The following is a 16,613-nucleotide window of genomic DNA, read 5'->3' on the forward strand; positions in this document are numbered from 1 at the left end:
ATGAGGTTATAGACTCTTGTTTGGATTATACAAAGAATATCGAAATTTTTGTTGGTCTAACGAGATCTTATGCACCGCTGCAGAGTTACAACATTTCAATGTACCAAATTTGCAGATTACACATACAAGTTCCATGTCATCGTAAAATCGTTTACGATAACGATGCAGCTGATGGTGTTGTGCTAGACCAATTCCAAGTTAGTAATTAATACTATACAGATCGATTCGTCTGATTCATTTTCTCTACATTCGCGCGTGGGTTTCTTTATCGAAGTTAAGTTGGTCAAACTGTTCGTGACACAATTCCATTACGGTTTATTTGTACACAGATTGTACTTTTTTGGTTTTTCGCTTGTTCCAAGTTTTTATCACGCTTCACCGCGTCGAACGATTTTCCCAAGCTACGCACTTATCGATTGTTTCAGCTTTTCTGAGGACCCGTGTATTTTACCACAGAGAAATATCATCGCCTTTGAGAGATAATGACACAGGAATAATAACAACACTCATTTCGCGTCACGAGTTTGCCACATTTAACGATGTATGAACTACTGTTTGTCGTTAAAATAAAAGTAACAATTTCCCCCTTCGTTCAACTCACTTTTATTTGGTCAGTACTTATTACAAGTTGCCCACTGTGGAACCAAGCGGACTTGATTAAAATTTTCAAAAATTTCATGACATCGAGGGCTTAAAGGATAAAGAAGAAAAAAAAAAAAAATTTCATAATGAATGAAACGTGATCCTTTACCACGGTCCGCGCCCCGCATCCAAGTCAACAGCCTACCTCTTTCAGCTTTGTACCCATGCATATTGCATACACGTGTATTGTATACTGCGTCTACATCCACGCCGACGACCGAGCATTTGTTTCTACAGTATTAATTATTAATTGAACTCAGGAATAATTAATAATGCTGCAGAGTCCCCGGTCCGTTGGGGAATCCAGACGCTTTTCGTAACAGTTTCTCTGGGTCCACATAAATAAGTGGAGGGAGATACTGTTGCTATATTTCGATAGAGTCTTGATTATTGCGCCTTGCCGCGTGCCGGTGCGATTATAATCTCTGTGAGGTTGAGGGAATAATTTAGCAACGTGGAAAATTTTAGCCTACTGTATACCTGCAGCGCAGGCTGCCAGAGATTAACCTTTATACACCTATATACCTATACTACTGTATATTATGTACTGCGGTGGCATCTGCACAACATTTTTGTACATGACGTTCTGAAAATACAGGTGGTGATATAATGGGCGTACAACACCTAAGAAACTTTGGAACATGTACACTAGGGTGGTTCACTTAAAAAAATTTTTTTTTAAGTTGCCGCTCGACAAATTTGATACAAATACTGCAAAACAATTGTCATAAAACGTGAAGGAAGTAGGAAAATATTTAGAGGTCGCTACCACTGATTGTAATATTTTTTATTTAGTTTTATATGTTCACCTTATGGACTCATATATATATTAGTTTAGTCTTTTGGTAGCGTGGTCCAATTAATAATTGTTCATAAGAATCAGTACTGAAAACGAAATAACGACATTAAGGTGATGTGGTAACAAGAACTGTTATCCAAATTTCTTCCGGGCGATTAATCTTTCGGATAAAAGACGAGAACAGCCAACTGCGGGATTGTTAGGCGCAGTTTGCTGTTGATTGGCGAACGATTGATTGGACCAGATGCGAAAAAAATCAAATAATAAGTAAGGTGTACACATAAAAGTAACTAAAATATATTACAATAATTCGTAGCGACTTCTAAATATTTTCCTACCTCATCCGCGCCTTACGATAACTTTTTTTTCAGTATTTATCATAAATTTTTTGAGTGGCATCTTAGAAAAAAAAAAGTGAAAGATTAACCAACCTAATGTACACATGTGGACATTAATTCTGCGGTGATTATGTTTGTACGGGATGGTAATCGACTCGGCCGAATAACTAACCGTCTCTGGATTAATGTCCACATGTGTACGTCTAAGCCAATCGACAGCACAACGTCGAGTGTCGATAATTTGTTATTTTCACTCATACCTTCATTCACCGTGATATTTTTATCACGTTATACGCATGGAGTGCTTCGGGCACTGCATGAATTATTGCATTTCTGTGTGTTTCTCAAATTCCTACTATCGAACTCAGGCATCCTAATTGCAACGTCTCTGATGGATCCCCACCCCAAGCTGTTTCCGCCAAAGTGAATTGAGCCCTGAATAATTCCTGGGCAATCTGCAACAGGGGAATTCATGGTTACAACGCCGAATTTGTACCGCACACCCATGTGCAGAAGCGGTGTGGTTTTCGTAACAAGCTTACAGTTAACGCTTCGATATTATCGAGGGAATTCTCAAATTTTTCGCAATGTCAATGTATTGAAAATACCTCTTCCACTCATTAATTCTCCTCGAAATTGAACGATTTTCAAAAACATAAAACATTTTTCGATTCCTCCTGTTACGATAGAGTTTTTAATTCATACGTAGTAGGATGCAGGCCATCGAGAGTATTCGTGAATCATGCCGTGATGGATGATGGTCGGGCTAGCATTGGAGGGTCGACAAGAGCACGCTTCGAATTGTGGTCTCACAGCTGAGTTGGAACTGAGCCACAGCCTGCACAGCTCGCCGACTACCTTGCGTCAGACATCAACGATCACCTGTAACTGAACTTTGACGGTAAAATGAAGTGAATCTTGTGCTGTACGAATGTCTGATATGTTGCATTACATTTTCAAGACCTATTGCCATGCGGTATTTCTGATTTCAATATCGCCATCTTGGGTCTTTTTCATCTATCCTGATTTCGATAACCTAATACTTATAACTGATGTTCGGGCTTGTCTCCCTCAAATTCTTCAGCATAGCAGCGAAATAGGCGAGCCAAGTTTCAAGCCCTTTTAAACGGGTCAAAAATTTTTCATTGTTAACCTCCAGGATAACTCGAGTATTATTTTTTTCTACCGTTAACAATGCCGCATAAGCATACAACCACATTTACCGTGCAACAAAAAATACCCCGATGGGAAAATATTTATAATACACAAACCGGCGAGGGTAAGTGGTCGGCGTTTTGATGGTGGTCGTCTGTAACGATCACCGGCGGAGAAGCTATGTACACTTGAAGAACCCTGGTCGCAAGAGCTATGAGGCATTCCGTGCCAAATCGTCATGCCGTTTAAGGTCGCGTTTATTTATTTATTTTTTTTTTTTTACAATCAAATCCAGACGCGGTAAAGCTGCTGATAGAGGGAACATTTTTATTTTTTTACACGCGTTTGATCGTTGGTTTAAAAGTTACGTGGTTATTCCAGAATGAATTATGATTTCGTTGCAGATCGTCCAAATCGCAAAGTTTCTCAGCACTGTGAAGTTACAGTGAAAAACGTTTTCAGTGAAGAATCGGCAAATAAAACGAGTTAATTCAGTAATGATTTTTCTCATCACTTCGTGACGAAAGAAATGAAAGAAGTGTGAAAAAATGTTTGTGCAATTTTCGCTAACATTTAACAGAATCCTGATTGTTAAAAAAAACGTCGTCAGTGCAAGAAGACTTGGGCACAATGGAATTCCCCATACGTATAGGTATAAACCTGAGCTTCCAGATCGTCAGCTGGAGGACACGAGAACACGAAGTGGGTCTGGATGAGTAATTTTTTTCCATCCCTTGTGCAAGACTACACAGCTACTACGTCAGTCTCTGAGGGTTGCTCTTATCTCGCAGTCATGACGCCGAGGCTGGCCGTTTTCCATGGGCGAAAAGGGATCGGGGCCTGATGGCAAAAATGGACATTTACTTTGGTTCGAGGATGGTGCCACATGATCGAGTGGATGTTTCAAGATTACGTGCTGCAAGAGTTGGGTGCAAGTGTTGAAATACTTGGGCTAATAAAACGTGGTAGGTAGATATTGATGATCTCATGTCAGGATTCAAGATAATCCAAAGTTATGACGTGAAAAAAACGTGGTTTACTTTCATTTGCGTATGTCAACACTTGCGTACTACTTCCACATGTACACGAATCTCCGAATCATTCCTTAATTATAAGCCATCTTCGAACCCAAGTGAATTTTTTTGTGTTTTTTTTTTATGCTGTCGTCATCGTGTTCCTGACCCCGTTTCACTTTCGGAATATGGCAGCTCCAATGTCATTGCGCAGTATGATGTTCAGGCTAAGCTTGATCGTTGCTTTTCATCCTCAGATTGCTCTTGAGTTTATCGATTGAGAAATCATAATATTGACATAGTACGGGGGGTTGTTATCTTCTCATTCGGCAATATGCCTGATTTTCTACCTCGATGAGTTTCTCTTTTTGTTTTTCACATCAGCAGCCAATTTCACTAATTGTTTAATAAACTCGGGTTTTAGCTACATGCAAACGCTTTCGGAAATTCAACGGCAATAAAAGAGACTAAAACCTTTTTCTAGAAATGTTAAAGTTGCAACGGAACCTGCAGCAAGTCCAGCGCTTCTGCGAAATTCACTCTCGGGATTTGTTGTTCACCCCATTAGGATGCGCATCGATATACCGTTGGAAGCTTTCGAATCCACGAATTTCACGTTTCCCGACAAAATTCATCGTGCGAAAAAACGGGATCGCTGGTTCAGCTGAAAAATAATAACGTTCAAATATGGAAAAGGACAAATTTGTGCTGCATTTGCGAAAATTTTGCCAGCTTATCGGTCATGTACCTTGAACGAAAAACTCTTTGCCAAGTCAGCTAAAAACGTGTCTGACGAATTCTCGATTCACATCGCCGTCCGTCACGTGAATCATGCCATCTTCTTTACAACGTGCAAAAACAAACCTTAAGGGTTGTATATTGGGTGGACAATCTAAACATAAAACGGCTCTTTCGTCACAAAAGGAATGATAAAACAAAGGCCCGTACAAAGGCAAATTGTGAGACTGAAGATAACCGACTTGAACTTAATTGAAACGGAATCTCTTTGATGAAGTTGAAAAAAAAGGTTAGAGGAATTATAATGTTTTTGTGACGTTTTTTTTTTTATTTTTTTTATCAATGCCAAAATTGTTTCGATGACCCGACTGTTTTATTCGTACTCGGGTTACAAAAGAATTTTTTCACATCGTGAGATCACGAAATCGCAGTAGATTAGAGCTGTTTATTAAACTTATGGCTTGTTGAAACGTACATCAAAGTTACTGAAGATTAACTTCAGGCTACCTATACTTATAATTCATTTACAAACGGAACGATCGGTGACTCATCAATTTTTGACGATGCATCAAATTTTTGCACTGAAAAATGGACGAACAATGCCATACTTCCGAAATTATCAAGAACTGAATTTTCCCTCTTTATACAAATGATTGGTTTTCGATTCTTTTTTTTTCTCATCCAAATAGTATTGTTTGAATAAAATTGATCTAAATTCACTTCAGTTCGACTTTTTGAATCCGGATACTCTCAGTCCGGTGTGTTATTTAATAACTTTCGCAAAACTCTAAGAAACCCTCGAATCCAGACCGAGCTGATTAACTTTGCCATTTTGCACGCGACTGTGCAATTTTGTGTGATGTAATGCATATAGGGGGTGATGCGAACTCCGGTATTTAGGTTGAATCAAGCTTGATGAGGAAAGGTAAAAAACGAAACTTTCAATTATATTGAAGAATAAAAGAAAGAGTTACAGTTAGGATCTCCAATTAACTCGTATATCCATAAGCCGCTCGTTTGGAAATACGCTTGCAACCGACTTTTTCCTACTCGTAAAACTTACCATTCAAACCGTTCGTAAGTTTTCCATTTCTTTACTCGAATAGAACTGTATTAAAAGTGTTTGCTCAGCGAGTAATTGCCTCGTCAAATCTTATAAAAAAGGTTTGATCAATTGGTCCTGATTTTATCAGTCACTGCGCAATATTATACAAGTGTTGACTCTCGATCGACTCATCTTATGCACTCTGTAATTTTCTCGCCAATATTCGTTGTCCTGAGAGAAAAAAAAAGAAATAAAGAAATTGCACAGGCTATTTTAATGGGGGATGGGTTTACTCCGCTGCACTGTAAAGTTCACCTCACACCGCGAGCCCAAACTTCGATTGCTCAGCTTTAAGAACTTGACGATATAAATCTTGATTAGCAATTACAGGGGACATCTATTTGGTCACGAATCTTTTTTTTCAGTTTTCACGCAGTAATTCGAAACTGTTATTTGCGACTCGTGAGCCCAAATTAACGGTCACGCGATAACGAAGCGTTAATCGATATTTTCTATTTACCAGAGAATTACAAGGCGAAGCCTTTTATTCGTTAACTTTCGATCAGTGCGCATTCTCCACAGCCATTTTTAACTTGAAGCTCGAAGTGCACGTTGCAATGATTCCAATTGAATTTATTATTTAGGTATTACATATTATAATATAGATCGAAAAACGGACGGCGAAATGGAAAAATAGTCTTTTATTGACGTATAGAGCTAGTAGATTTTCCTACGACAATGATAATGCGCAAGTTCAACGTAGGGCCGTGGAAAAGATAAAGTCTACAGTGAATTGAAAGGAGCGGGGCTGGAGTTCCGAATTTCAAAAGTTCCGAAAGCGCTAATTCCGAATTATTTCGTGGCGAAGCTTGAAGTAAAGAAATCAAACTTTGACGAAACAACAAAGCTTCGAATGGTTGAAAATCCGACGGCTCAAAGTTTCGAAATGCAAGAATCCGAAAATTCAAGTTGCGAAAAGTAAAGTTTCGACAGAGCAAAATTCTAAAAAATAAAGTTTCGATAGAGTAAAATTCCGAAAGTTAAAATATAATCACACAGCGTAGTTTACTCAACGAGAGGGTGTAAAAAATTATAACGAACAGGATTCCGAACGTAAAAATATCGAAAATCCAAAACAAAGAATTATCAACGTGGTGAAATGTAACCACGCCAAAAATTTACAGGTCTGAAAATTTCTGATCATTCGGAATTTCGATGTCTCAGAGTTTTAAATTTTCTCATTTTCATACTTTCGGTACTTCGACTTCTCGAAGTTATACCCTTTCGGAACTTTGAGCGTTGGGTTTCGTCGAAGTTAGACTACTTTGCTCAAGTTTTACCACAAAAATATTCGGAATTTGGCACTTTCAGGGTTTTTTAAATTCGGAATTTCAACCTCGCTCCAATTGAAATCCGATTAAACGAACGAACTCGCTGCAACTTGGAGGATGCAATACCCGTAAAGAAATTGTACCTTACGCTTCCTGTGATTATAGTAAATAAGTGCAGATAGGTGGAGGGATGCGAGTTTCTAATGAATGTATATTACCTGTGTTAAGAAGCGCAGGCATCCCGGGACATGCGCTTTGGGTTTCCAAGGATCCGGAGGGACGCGAGTCGCGTTTCAACCCTCAGTCAGGCACCGCGTGCACCCGCGATCCCATCTCGAAGCACTACGACATTTTTCTATGCGTAATATAATTTGACGATAATTTCACGTCCTGTTTACTCTTCGCACGACTCGCCGCTTCAAGTTTGTTCCTCCGTTTTATTCTGGACACTATTGTTGATTTTATATACCATGCATACATATTTATATATATATACACACACACGCACCGAACTTGTTGACGATGATTTGAAAAAGATGCGTGTCGGTACAGCGAGACGACGATTCGACATTTTGATAAATCGCTTACAGGAAAACATTCAAACCCAATCTAGGTTGCGGATAAGTTGTTAATTTTTTTTTTTTTTTATTTTTTTTTTTTATCATAGTCTTACCTTCTTGCACGCGTAAAACACTTTCGACAAAATCGGAGTGAAGTAAATGTTGATGGTCGTTAGAGTTTCTCAAGTAAGCATCGCGTGATGAAATATCGTTTAGAACAATGATAATCGTACCGTGAACAATGTTATATCACACTTTTTGATGCTGCTTATTATCAATATGTATTGCGGAACATTCACCATCAGTAAATTGTGAAGATGAAGTTTTTTTAAGTGACAAATGTTTGTCAGATACTCAACGTTGTGGGATATTGAAAAGTACCACGAGAATAATTGTATTTGTATAGTTTTTGTTTTCAATTTTGATTTGTAAAATTCCTGTTCTTCCTAATCGTAATTTTCTTGTTCTAACCAACAGTCACACTCTAACAATAAGGGAGGAACTGACGTTGGTATCAACATTATGACAATACGTAAACGTACAAGTATAGACGTCGCGTAATCACGTGATAAAAATGTCGCTTGTGAATCACGCATAATAAACAAACAACCTTTGGTAACAATGTAATGCGTAGGTGGATAATGTGACGTGATAAAGGTAACGATACGATTTGAAACCACCCCCCTCTGCAAAATTCTGTGATAATACCGTTAGTTATTATCAGACTACAATTTAACTATCCAGTATAACCTCCAGTGATTATAGATTTACATTGTTGTACGCAAGGCTTTTATCAGCCGGGTTTAATTAACTGTGAATGAAAATTTATGCACCGTTCATTCCGGCCTGTAATTATTGCTATAAACTGGTGCACGGATACCGATTCTCTAATGTAGACTCTGACTATTGTGCGGATCGTTGTAGAAATTTGTATTAACAGTGCCGTGATACCGTTGCAACAGTTTTCTTTAATATGGGCGTGTGTCAAACGGTCTGATAAATGGAAGGTACCAGGGCGCGGAAGAAAATATTTTTTGAACGCGAGGTTTGAGGCGGTGAATCAAAAATAATTGAAGAAACAAATAGATATACAATCCGAACAGAAAGAAAAAAAAAAAAAAAAAAATGAAATCAAAAAATGTCCAGCATGGCGTGACGGTTTGATCGACAAAGCTCTGGATATAATTAACAACCATTTAGTCGATGCAGAATGGCGGATTGATTCGGGTGTCGTTCTGAGCCCTCCGTAAAATGAATCTCAACGGTTATTGGACGGTGGTTATTTTATTTTCACTGATTTGTGAGATTTTACCGAGATCAGCTTGCGGAATTGAGGTACAGATTGAAAGGCCGAAAGAATTGGTGCGCCATCAACAAAAGCACAGGCCGCCTTTCATCGAGAGAAAACTCGTGCAGGATACGCGATTCGAAAAGCTTCCATTGACCAATACGGGACAGATTACGCTGGGTGAATTTGAAAAACAGATAAGCGGGGATTTCGTCGAGGATTACGAAGAGGCCGTTGATACTACGAGTTTGGAAAGATCGCCGGCCGCTGCGCAAATAAGACACGGAAGGTCGCGCGGTCATTTCGTCAGACAGATAATAATCGACGATCTCGACGACGGTTTCGTTCCTGCGAAAGGTAAACGGAAAAGCGGCTCGACGGCGACGATCAGAAACGCGACTTTTATAGGCGAGGAGGCCTCCCTACCTTTCCTCGAGACGAACGACACCGAGGGGACGAATATCACCAACGAATTCCCGGACGACAGGACAAACTTGACCAGGAACATCCTTCAGGAAGAGGCCGTTCAAAAGCTCGGAAAAATTCTCAACGAAATGCACCCGCGAATGCAGGACGTGCCGTCGACCCGGGAAAAGGAACAATTACGCAGGAATCAAAGGATTCAGACGAAGCTCGGTCCTGCGGGTGAACTCACCGTCGGTCCCGGTTCCCCGGGAACCGGAGGCTCGCTGGAAAAGCTGCGGAAAGCTTTTCCGCAGGAAAAGAAGCAGGCCCGTATGGACGGGGAGAGGGAGAACGCTACCGAGGAATTTGGCACCATGGTGCACACGTCGTCGAAGGAGGAGAAACGGGTGAACGAAAATTACGTGAGGTTGAAACTGGAGGATTACGAGGCCTACGACGAGGTGCAGCAGAACGAGTCCCGGAACTCGTCCAAGTGGTCGGAAAAGAGCATGGCCGAGTACGAAGAGGTGGTAACGAGACGCACCGAGAAGCAGAGCGTCCAGGTCGACATCGTCACGCGTTTCTTGAGGATCATCGAGAACCAGCATCTGCTGGGTGAGAATTGCACCGCCGGTACCGACCTGAACCTCGGCGAAGGTGTCGTGGATCGTTACGCTCAGGAGAGGTTTCGCCTCGAGGCCAATCTCGCCGTTAACAGGGCCAATATGCTCACGAGACTGTGGAAGTACGCCCCGGAAGTTATGCTGTCGTCGGAGTACCTCCTTCACGCTAGTATATTATCGATGGTTGAATTCGACGAGGATATTTTCGCCGCTGGAAACTGTTACGACAAACTTCAATACCGCGATCACTGGCTCTACTGTCCGTTTGCTCATCGTCTCGAGGACGAGGACGCTGTATTGGTCAAGGATCTCGCCGTTGAGTACAAGTATCTGAGTAACAGCAGCGAGTGGTTTTGGATCGCTAGGAAAAATGCCGAGAGAGTGATCGCCAGTAATAATCAATTCAGCCACGGTGAGTCGCATCGTTTTTTTTTTTTCATTTTTACATTTTTCAGTTTTCTCCTTTATACCTAACTAATTATTGTCAATTATTTTACTTCGACGGACGAACGTGATGCGCGCGTCGCGCTCTCTGTACTGCTGTTAGAAATTCAATTAAATATTGGCCGGTTGTCTCTGTTCGTTTCTTTTTTCGCCTTCCAATTTTATTTTTTCTCTCGTTTTTTGTTTCACTCTTCCAATGCGTGATCGAATTTTCAACGATCCGGACACACGACGTACGGCTGAAAACCATTTTAATGGTCCAATTGAAAAGTATCGACGTAGCTGAACCGGAGAGCCGTTTGAAAAAGTGCACGTTACGGTTGACCGAGTAAAAAACTTGATTACCATGTACGAGTTTTTTTCCTTATACCCTCACTCTCTGCGTCATTTGATAATTTTTTTCGCTCCTTACTCGGTACGTACCTGATGCATGTTCGTCGATAATGATATTAAGAGAGTAGCACGGTATTGCGCATCGTGCAACAACGCGAACGTTTATTAATAATTGGTGGAAAAATCGGCCCAATTCACAGAGTATTGTTTGCAGTAAAAAAAAAGAAAAGAAAATATTCTCCAAGGGTATCCGGTTGTACGTTTGAATTTCACTTATGTTTGAAAGATTGGTTTTGCTTAGACTACTCGACGATTTACCCTCTTAAAGCCTAATCGTGTCTTTCTGATACGTGTTCCCGGCACGTAAAAGGATCATCGAAATATCGGTGAACTGTTAGAAATAATAAGACTCTCTCGAAACCTAATCGCGTGGTAGACTTTGGGTCGCATATAGAAGTAGATTAGTGTCTCTTCGAAGTATAATTGATGGAGGAAGTACAGAAGGACTTCTCATCAGAATTTCAGGGTGGAAAGAAGGCCGAAAGCAATTTCGTCTGAGCGTCTGTTTCTCATTTTCTCATCTCTCTGTTTTTCTACCTCTCAGCTCGTCATTTGTATCTTCCATTCTTCCAATTATTTCCTCGGTATTCTACTGATCCTTCGTAAAAATTTATCCATATTTTTTTTCCACTTCTCTCTCGACGCAGATATCTGTGCGAGGCGTACGATAATTGTATTCCGAGCCACAAATCCTATGCGAAATATACTTTTGACAAATTTCTGACAGGCTCGGAATTTTCGTTCGGTACAATTTATGTTTTTGCCCATGATATTACGATATCTAGATACACTGTGTTTATTTATGTGTAAAATTTTATACCGAACTTTGTTTCATTGTTAGTTGTGTACCTTCATCGTGCGAACCAGTTTCCCGAACAATTGCAATGAACGCCGCTCTCCGAAATTTATTATCCTCCTCGTATTGTTTCACTTCTCGATAAAGTACAGAACCCACATCGATTTTTTCTTTCCTACACATACAGTTTTTCCGTTTGAGATGCGTCGAATGGATTGGCAAAAGCAAGACTGAAAACACACAACGCTGTTACTATCGCGATGAATTTTTTCACACCACAGCTACATTTATATTTTACAATAATTTAAGATGTTCCGACGCAGCTGTCGATGGATATGGTGCAGAATAATTTTCTTCTTCATTTCGTGTACAATTTGAAACCCCTAAAAGGCATAATAAATTATACTATACCTGTGGGCGTAATTAGCTGCGCGTGATTATAATATACATACAAAATGGTTTTAATTACTCTAAGAATAAATTCGTCATTCATGATGCTTTATTCGGGGTCGTACAAATAGTTGGATTGAATATGTCATTAAACAAGGGAACATTGAAATATTTGTTCATCATTTTGATAGCTTGGTAAATACTTGACGCATCGTTATCACGAACGCACTTCGAAATTCACGACGTTTTCTCGAAGAGATGAAATAAATTCATTCATGATCACCCGGGGTTATGTTCTTTTTTAGTTTTTCTTTTTCTTCTTCTCTTATTTATACTTGTCCTTGGTTCCGAACTTATTCGCTTTTCCCGCAACTTTTCTACACGGGCTTGAAGAGATTTAAACGTGAACGAAGCGGCGCAAACGGATAAAACTCCGCTAGCAGATGAACGTCTTAACACTTGCTCGAGGATTCGCTCGGATTCTTTGCAGTTTCTTTTTTCCTCACCTTTCTTTTCACCCTCTAACCTTTCGCGATCTTTATCCGCTACTCTGACTCGTTCTCGCGTCAACCGCGAACAGGGCTCTCAGAGACTGAAATGAAGGCAGCATCCGCGGTATTTGTTTTCGTTCAATTCTCTCCTAAGGGATGAAGCTTTAAAGCTCAACATTTAAACTCCACGCGTAGGCGGCTGTTCGCCGGTTTTCTTTTACCCCGCCGCTTCTCTCCGTCCGTGATTCCCTCCTTTTTCTTTTTACTCTTCGTCTTATTCTCATTCTTCGCTTTTTGAATCCGGGAGTCTTACGCGGAATACGGTGCATCAATTTCGAAGCAACGTTGAATCCCCGACGCGTTTCTACATCGTACACGCACCAACACCTACGAAAATCAAGTTACCACGGCGAGGCGGCTTCCCATTAGCCAGTGAAAATTGCTTGGGAAATGGAAATCCGTGAGATCGTTTACCGCTGATTGGCAGAATGGTCCAGAGTTAGCTTGTTGTACGTCCGTTCGATACCGAGAATGACGATTCAGAGTGATTTTACCTTGCAGGCGTTTCGATTCACGTTTTGCTCCTACTATTACACGATGCACGATTTTACTTACATCGCATTATTGCGTTAAATATTCCCAGTCCAAACTGTATAATCTCCAATGAACAGGTATATTTATGTCTTGTTCGTCTTCGGACGCTGCAAAATATACGTGCACCTACGTATAGGCATAAGTTAGTCGACCAGGAGGATCAGGGACTGCGTCGAGATCCTAAATTTTTCTCGTAAATTCGGACCGTTTGGATAGTCAGATTTGAGTTTAAGGGTGAGCTGACCGAAACACGTCTGCACCGCACTGGGACTAATTACTTGCAATTAAACGGATTTATTGCCGTCTGTAGGTTATAAATTTTAATAAACTTCACGTCCCAACCGCCCGATATTGCCTTCGGTGCAAGGAATTTGTTGTACTAGTATATATATATATATATATATTGTATGCATAGACAGGTCGTTTTGTGACGGAGGAAAACGTTCTTTAATGAGAAGAGTTCGCGAAACAATAATTATAATCTCAACTCTGCAAACAACGAGAAAGATGATTAATATTGACAGCACAAAAATTACATTGACCTATTTTCACTGTTGTTTAATCCGTGCTCTTTAAATTTAATCAAAGTTTTTCAAACTCTGCGTGTAAATATTATTCTCGACGTGCAGTCATACTTTTTGGCGAGTATTGCGTATAATTTTGGCAGGAGTCCTTATTTTTTATATTATCGGCTCTAGTTTTTGTTCAAATACGAATTCGCATTGTTGCCTGAAACTTTTAAACATTACGAAAACTGTGCAGCGCAAACTTCACCAATAAACAAATTCCACCGCACTCCGAAATTAGCATAATACACGCAAGGAATTTTTTGCACAAATAAATGATGATTATTTGAATAATCGAGATATAGAATTTTAATCAATCAACCTTTTTATTTTATAAAAATATTGTAATTGCCGCGGTCACGTTGTTTTTCCATGGGTATAACTCAAATAACCGATAATTGATTGCAGCGTGAACCTACCGTCGTATTACACATATAATAATGCAGCCGTTAGGCGCGTCAGCTGTTTTTGACCGGAGTTTGCTCGGAGTTGCCCACATCCTGCATCAGTTTTGTGCCTGGTACGTTATTTCCATTAACTTACAACAAGACCATACAAAATTGGTTTGTAACCGTATAGGCAGGCAGTTTGCTGTGCGCGAGATTTTTTCGGTAGGAATTTTTTTATTTTTTTTATTTTACTTTTGCTCACTTTGATTTCACTTTCAATAGACTAACTGACAGCTTCTACGAAAATGATAATCACAGCCGTCTCTTCACGATTATCCGTTGGAATTGTTCAATTTTATCAGAGAAGCGTGTAGATAGTCATGTTATTGGATAACTAATTGAAGCGTATTACTAATCAAAAATCATAGTATAAGGTTATAAAAAAAAATAAGTTGAACTGCAGTGCATTGGCTAAATATTTCTATAATTTCTATTTCATTCGGGCGACGTATCGTAATCAATTGATTGAAAAAGGGAGGAAAAATTGCAAGCAAAGCGATAGAAAAACTATTTTTGAGTTTCTAAAAATGAAAAAAATAGCATCGCCCCATTGCTGCTGTAGTGGGTTACTTTATACACATGGGAATACCTGCTTCCACTTTAGCCTCAGACATTTTCAATTATAAAGCAAGCCAATATGCTACTTCACCGAATCAGATAATTTATCAGCAAACAGTATGTACAGGCATATTATACATATTATATGTATATATCGGCGCCGTTGGAAATGCAGAATTGCTCGCGGTGCAAGTAAACCGGTGGCGAAATTAACCCGCCCGGAGTTTCGCAAGGGATATTTTAGGTATACGTGCAGGCAGCTGGATTGCCTATATATTATACACGTGTATTAGGGTCGCTGTTATTTCGCTTTTTGTACTTCCCTGACAGTGTGTAAAAAAAAAATAATTAAAAAACATGTACGTGTGGAAAGTTTGAAGGCACTCGGATAACTCTAGCCTGTGTCAACGAGCGATGGAAATTTTTAATGGGACACAAAACATGTTTTTTTTTCGATACCAATACTTGAAAATTTATTATACGCACATAATATGAATGGGAAAAATCTGATATGTATTTGACACACTTTTTGGGCACATTTCGAGGTATATGATATACAATTTTTGCAGATTTTTTTTTCAGATATAATTTTTCTACTTACAAACAGTAGTGAATTTTAGTGGGTTTTCAATTTTTCACGTTTTTGCGTCGCGGTTTGATAAATCTGCACAAATTCCATTTCATACCTCATAATATGCCCGAATAGTTGGCCAGGTTACAATTTTTGTTTTCATCGATATTTTACCGCGTGTAAGAAGTATTCGGCATCGAAAAAATAGACGTATATTTTCCATTTGAAAGTTCAATCACTCGGTGGCAAGGATCGAAGTAATCCTAGCACCTTCAAACTTTACTCACATCTTCTTCTTTTTCTTGACGCACACCTTGATTATACTTTCACGAGGAGACTGACAAAAGTTTTCTAACGGGTGTGCAGGTTAAATTCGCGAGACGTCCAGGCGAGGGGTACGTCTGCATAAACAGTGCCGTGCGTCTTTGAATTCCGATTAATTTACGGAGGGTAGAGGTACCTAAGGACGACTATCTCCGTGTATTGAAATTGTCTATAAAATAAAATACAACCGAGATAACGTTGCCGTAGCAAAAGTTTCACATTTAAAAGAAAAGCACCAATCGGATTAAAAACGCTGATTTCTTATTAGCGCCATTCCGGTGACTCGTTGAACGATCATCCGTCGCTTTTTCGTCGATACGTTTTCACTCGAAAAACCGCATGAGATACTTCTCCTCACCTTTACAATGGCGGACGTGTATAATGTAAATTTACATACACTACGGCAATGGCGGGGGTGGGGGAGGAAAGGTGCAGCAGGCCTGCAACGACAGACGCGGTGGATGGAGGGTGAATTAGTCGATTTCTGCAGCGTTCGTTTTCTGGCAAACATCCCGACGGCGCGGCGTTCGAGCTTTTTTCCGCGTATCGTCGACGTCGCGTCGCGCGCCGTTTCGACGCTCTCACCTTTTTGGTATTCGCGTCGTGGCGACAACGCTGTTCGCCGAGCAACTTCCTTCTGTGATCAGTATGAGAGGCGCGAGAGATACGCGGCACCTGGAGCCGATGGAAAATCGGACTGCAAATATTTATCCGAGGCGTTTCATCGCTTTTTCATTGATCGTTCGAAAGTCGTTGTGTGATACGGAGGATTTTTTCATCCTTAGACCGAAAACGTGAACCGATTTTTAATGAAGAAATTGAAAAAACAAATATATACTCATACGTATGCTATGTATAATATATAAGGCATTTCACGTCAAACCGACGCGACTTACGTATGACCCTCGTTGTCGGGAATTTTTTTATTTTTAACGATGGTGTAGAGTATACAAAAAAAGAAAACATCTTTCACCGGGTTTTAGATTATTTTGAATCACGGCTATGATTTTTACCACTCCCGAAAGTACAAAAACCCAAGTTGTGAGAAAAAAGTAAGAAAGAACGAATAGAATGTAAATTTGTATTTTTTTAATTTGTAT

At 39.9% G+C, this 16,613-nt stretch overlaps 1 protein-coding gene across 2 annotated transcripts in view; it reads left to right on the forward strand.

Moving 5' to 3' along the window:
- Positions 1-7,373: 7,373 nt before the first annotated feature.
- The window catches only part of LOC107221729 (probable G-protein coupled receptor 158), a 149,019-nt gene continuing 139,779 nt past the window's right edge, over positions 7,374-16,613 (forward strand). The window contains exons 1-2 of one of the 2 annotated variants that reach the window (XM_046740823.1): positions 7,374-7,483; positions 8,099-10,349. In XM_046740823.1, coding sequence (XP_046596779.1) covers positions 8,873-10,349 — 1,477 coding nt within the window. In that variant the 5' untranslated portion in view covers positions 7,374-7,483; positions 8,099-8,872. Of the gene's footprint in view, positions 7,484-8,011; positions 10,350-16,613 lie in introns of those variants that run through there. The other variant, XM_046740829.1, reaches the window with a different exon arrangement.

This window comes from Neodiprion lecontei, chromosome 1, assembly GCF_021901455.1.
Source record: "Neodiprion lecontei isolate iyNeoLeco1 chromosome 1, iyNeoLeco1.1, whole genome shotgun sequence".
NCBI classification, from domain to species: domain Eukaryota; kingdom Metazoa; phylum Arthropoda; class Insecta; order Hymenoptera; family Diprionidae; genus Neodiprion; species Neodiprion lecontei.